The following is a 5,555-nucleotide window of genomic DNA, read 5'->3' as shown; positions in this document are numbered from 1 at the left end:
CCCCCCCCCCACCCCCGGCGAGGGTGAGGGGCTGCCTCCCGTCTGGAAGCTTCCTGCTCGCCCACGTTTACTGTGAGGTCGCCCGATCCCGTATAATTGAAGCCCTTTTGCTTAAAAATAGCTCCCCTGCAAAGTCGTTTGGAAAAAAAGCTTTTAAAAAAAAAAAAAAACTTTTTTTTTTTTTTTTTTAAAGATTTTTACTGGATGTAATACAAAATGATCTCTCTTTTTTAACAGCAAAGGGCTGGTTGCAGCGAGTTCCATATTCTCAGGTTAAACTTGTATTCTTCACCCTTCAGGTTAACTAGTTCCCTGTAAAATCTGGCCCTGGATGGGGAGATGGGGGGTGGATCGGGCATTCATACTTACTTGGGTCCTGGGACCTTCCCCACAATGAGTTCAAATGCCTTCCCTGAAGGAAATGGGAGCTATTTAAGGGACTCCCAACATGTACACGTACATGTATGTGGACGTGTATATGTGTGTGTTTATAGAGGGGGGTGTATTGTGGTCTTATTTCTACAAAAAAGCAGGAACAGCTTTAACATCCATCAGTGTGAAGCACTTGAATAAATCAAGGTACATCCACGAGATGGAATGTATGCTCTTAACAGGTAGATCTGTAAGTCTTGATTTGGAGAAATGAGCACGAAATATTAAGAAAAAGCAAGTTGCAGAGTGATCTTTATAATATGATCCCATACGAGATGGAATGTATGCTCTTAACAGGTAGATCTGTAAGTCTTGATTTGGAGAAATGAGCATGAAATATTAAGAAAAAGCAAGTTGCAGAGTGATCTTTATAATATGATCCCATTTTTTTAAAGGAAAGAAAGGAAAAAAAGTATGTTCGAATGTGTATGTGTGTTAAAAGGACTGGCGAGAATACGCACCTACATTGCTGCTAGCTGCCTCACTGGCCGTAGGGTGGAAGGAGGCGGTCTTAGCTACTCCTTACACAGAGCTTACGCTTGCATAGTTGTGTAGTGTGACTCACTCTAACGCTTTCAAAAAGACAGGCAACCACCTTATGCAATTAAAAATAAAATCCCAATAAGTAATGTAAAGGGAAAAAGGAAAACAGAAGGATGATCCACTGTTCTGGCTTAAATTGTTGCTACCCCCCAAGGGTGCTGCCATTTCTTATACTGGATGTAGACTAGGTGCTCACCAAAGTTTTTCCAATAACTCTGACTTTGAGCAAGTTGCCTCCATTCTCTGGGCCTCATCTACAAAATGAGAACATTAAAGTAGCTGATCTTTCAGATCTTTTCAAAACTATAAATTCCAGTAATAAGATGTCATTCCTATGAAAAGAATGTTATCTTGGGACATATTTCAAAGGCAGTTGAACCTGCCCAGTGCTGTATGTTGGGGGCTGGAGTGGGGAGATGGTGGTGTGGGGTTTCCACTGGGTGACCTGTAAGAGACTCATGATGTGGCCCTCAGGTACCCAATTAAGGCACAATGAGAGTCTTTGCAATAGGATTTAGGATTTTCCTTTTTCTTCTCTTTAAAAAGTTTTGCATGAAAAAGAGAAGAGTTGGTGTGGGGAAAAGAACCCGAGACAGAGCAAGGGACCACTCCAGATCAGCCTTCTCCTCTGCCCTGGGGATCTGTCTGCCACTGGTGAACTCTGAAGAGCCTTCAGTTCCCCAGGGAGGACAGCGCCCTGCCCGGAGACAGACGGGACGAGGCCAGGAGTCTTGGCTCTTGTGGCTGCTGCTGCCTTTGACTTTATCTTACCCCAGGAACTTCTCCTTGCCCAGCCACTCGTCCCCAGCCTCTTCCTCCAACTCACGAAAGGAATTGAGACACTCACCGAGGACCAAGAGGCGGACGCGTGACTTGGAGGTGCCGCCCAGGTCTGACATCAGCACAACGGAGCACTCGTAGGTACCGTTGTCGTCCATGGTCAGCTGACTGACGGTGATGGAGGCGTCTGAGTGCGCGGCATTGCCCGATATGTTGACGCGGTTCTCATAAAGGTCACCGTAGAGGTAGTTTTGGGTGGAAAATTTCCAGATGACCACCGATTCCTGGAGGAAGAGGAAATGGTCTTCACCCTAAGGCCCTGGCATGGTGCTTCCAGCCTCTCCTGGCCACTGTCACCCACCATCACCAGAGCCCAGAAGCATGGGCACGCCAACCCCTCCCAACACACAGCTCTGCCACATGGTGCCCTGTTGTGGAGTTCTTCTATTTATTTTTTAAATGCAAATATTGAAAGACCAGGGAAGCAGGCAGGCAGTTCATACCACAGGAGCCCGTGTAGATAAGTGAAACTGTCTCAGATCCCAACACTGCAACCTCTTGTTATAACCACTGGCATCTCTCTTGTCTCTTCTGTTCCAGTCCATTGTCTATTCTCACTCATTCTGTCAACCGGTATTTATTGAGCACCTACCATGCTCCAGGATCATGCTCGGCAGCCACGCTTGGCTTCCAAGCCCACTTTATTTACTTGAATCCTGCCTTTGGAACTTATTTATTCATTAACATAGTCATTGTTTATCAAACAGTATATGGCAGTGGCTAAAATCACAGACTTTCAAGGTAGACTGCTTCAGTTCAGATCCCAATTCTGCCACTTACTGGCCGTATGACCCTGAGCAGAATGCTTGACCACTCTGTGACTCTATTTCCTCCTCTACACAATGGGGATGGTGATAATAATAACACCTGCCTCATAGCATCGTAGTGAGGATTAAAGAACATAATATCTGCAAAGCAGTTAGAGCACTGGCTGACATGGTAAGTTTCTGTAAGTACTGAGCACCTACTAAGTGTCTGACATTCAAGGATAAATTATTCACGTGTTCTGCACTCCAAGAGTAATGAGGTGATAGTCAACCAAACGTTTCCACATCTTATGATTAGCTATGGAGCCCCTGAAGAAAGGTATCACTTCTAGGCTGAGAAGTCAGGGGAGGCTTCCTAGAAGAGGTGAATCCTGAAGAACAGCTAAGAGTTGGCCAGAGCTAGGGAAGTTGGGGCAGTGAGTATCAGAGTAGGATAAATGTGTTGGGCAATTCAGGCAGAGGGAGAACCCCAGGGAAAGACCTAGAAGTGGGAAGCAACATATCAACCCCACGTGGCTCAGTATGAATGGAGGCGAGTATGTGAGTGGGGGATTGGTGGGAGGGGAGCCTGGGTAGGCAGCAGTAAAGATCAGAGCTGCTATTTATTGAGTGTGTGCTATGTGCTGGATACCATTCTAAGCACATGGAATTATCTCATTTAATCCTCACAACACCCCTGAAGGAGGTGTTATGATTATACCCATTTTACACATGAGGAAACCAAGGCACCAAGAGATTAAGTACCTCTCCCAAGTTCACACATTTAGACAAATGTCAGGGCTGAGATTCAAACTGGGCACTCTGGCTCCAGAGCCTGAACACTGGATATTCCACAAAGCCAGACATCAGACACTGTGCATGTGGCACCAAGTAGTTTGCATTTTATCCCAAAGGCACTAGAGAGCCATGTATTTCAGGGGGTTAGCTCTTGATACAGGGTGGAAAATGAATTGGAAGGAGAAAGGGAGCATGTGGCACCAAGTAGTTTGCATTTTATCCCAAAGGCACTAGAGAGCCATGTATTTCAGGAGGTTAGCTCTTGATACAGGATGGAAAATGAATTGGAAGGAGAAAGGGAACCTGTTAAGAAATCAGTTTAGCAATTCAGGTGGGAAACGGTGAGTTCTCAAATAAGGATGTGGCAGTGCAGACAGACAGATTGAAAAGAGTTTGAGGAGTGTGAGGAGGTAGACCAGTGAGACTTGAGATGGACTAAATGTACAGAGTTAGGGAGTGGCAGATCTCAAGGGAGAGGGTTTTTGGCTTGGATGTTTGGGTGATATCATTTCCAAGGGAGGAAACACATAGGAACAGAATATTTTAAGAAAAAACAATGTGTTCTGTTTACGTGTGGGGTGCCCGAAGTGTCCCTGGACACCTAGTGTAACTGAGGTGAAGGTTTGACAGTCAGCAATGTGTTGATGTTCACTGAGACATGGGCTAGATGAAGCCACCCACGGTAAATAAGTAGAGAAATGGCAAGTCCCCAAGTTACTTCATTCGAAGGGTCAAGAAGAGGTCAGAGAGATAAGAGGAAAAGCCAAGACAAGACTGCCAAAAAGCCCAGGCAGGAGGACTCCAAGATTGGAAAATGATTGATAGTGTGAAACGCTAACAAGAACTGAAATAAGATGACTGAATAAAGTATATTGAATTGAGCAAAAGAGAAAATGCTGGTGATTTCAGCAGGGTGTTAGGGGCAGAAGCCAGCTCATGGCGGGGAGAGGGGAGAATGCGGAGACACTGTGTCAGGTCTGATGCCTGCACAAGCAGTGTGCCCTTTGTGCAAATGAGAGTATGGTTTTCAGACAAACACAGCCTGTGTCAGGGCACACACTTGGCTAACGGAGCACAGGCCCCTGCTGGATACTCTTGTGAGAGGCACAATCTGTTCAACCACATGGTATGTGACAGCCCTGGTATGGCAGACAAGTCTTTCAGGAAGCTTGGCTGAGAAGGGGAAGAGAAACATGGCGGGAGATGAGCAGGTGTCTCAGGCTGGGGACCAGTCCATGGATGCTGGTCTTTCCCAGCTCAGCTCTTTTCTGACCCTGGCTAGCTGTGCCCAGGATTCTCCTCCCTGAATTCTCCTCCCTTCAGAGATATCCTAAGGCTTCCTGCCTGGATCTCCCCCTGGCCACATCCCTTGCTAGGACCTGTCACAATAATCTCCTTGAGGGAACAGATTTAATCCCTTTCTCTGCACCTTTGCTTCCTCTCCAGGGAATTGCCTCAAATCCTTTTGGAACTAAGGGATCCATCAGTCAAGAAAATAACTTTAGTATCTACCTCAGCACCCAGAAAAGAGTCAGGCATAGACCTTACATCTGGTTTGCTGAATATATGTGATGGTGGGAGAAGGTGTCCTTCAGTTCCTGCAGGCAAAAGGCAGCAGCTTTCCTCTCCAGGTTTCCACTCTGGGGCTCTGGGAGCAGACAGGACACACAGCCGTGGGACCTCAGGGTCCCCTGGTGCATCAAGCCAGGACGTGCTCTCCTACCCCATCTGCCTGCCACTCTAGGACTTGGCTGCCCTGGGCCACCCCTTCTTTCTTGTCAAGGAAAAAGCTAAATCCTTTCACTTGGAGTGGCCAGGGATCTAATGCTTACCTCTGCCCAGTGTGTGTGTGTTTTAACAGGAGACCTCACTTCTGAACTTATGAATAAATGCTCCACTTGTTACAACTAAAGAAATGTGAATTTCACCACTAATTTGATACTTTTTTCACTTATCAAATTGTCAAATATCAAACAGCTTAAGAACACTGTGTTGGAGAAATTGGTGCCCTCACTGTTGTTGGTGAAAATGAAGACTGGTAAGACACCTAATGAGAGCAATTTGACATTATTTATCAAAATTTCAAATTCACATACCCTTTGACCCAGAAGTTCCACTTTTAAAAATCTATCATGTATATGTATAAACACACATACGAGGGTACTTCAAAAAGTGCAGGGAAAGATTTGTATTATC

The 5,555-nt window shown here is 45.8% G+C and overlaps 1 protein-coding gene across 1 annotated transcript in view; it reads right to left on the bottom strand.

Annotated features, from left to right (window-relative positions):
• GPA33 (glycoprotein A33 (transmembrane)) overlaps nt 1-5,555 on the bottom strand; it is a 42,535-nt gene that overhangs the window by 14,048 nt on the left and 22,932 nt on the right. The window contains exon 3 of the mRNA XM_008592403.1: nt 1,823-2,039. Coding sequence (XP_008590625.1) covers nt 1,823-2,039 — 217 coding nt within the window. The remainder of the gene's footprint in view (nt 1-1,822; nt 2,040-5,555) is intronic.

Source organism: Galeopterus variegatus, unplaced genomic scaffold (genome assembly GCF_000696425.1).
Source record: "Galeopterus variegatus unplaced genomic scaffold, G_variegatus-3.0.2 Scaffold7893, whole genome shotgun sequence".
Classification (NCBI taxonomy): domain Eukaryota; kingdom Metazoa; phylum Chordata; class Mammalia; order Dermoptera; family Cynocephalidae; genus Galeopterus; species Galeopterus variegatus.
Note: the sequence above shows the minus strand (reverse complement) of the source record. Positions and strands in the feature narration are given on the sequence as shown.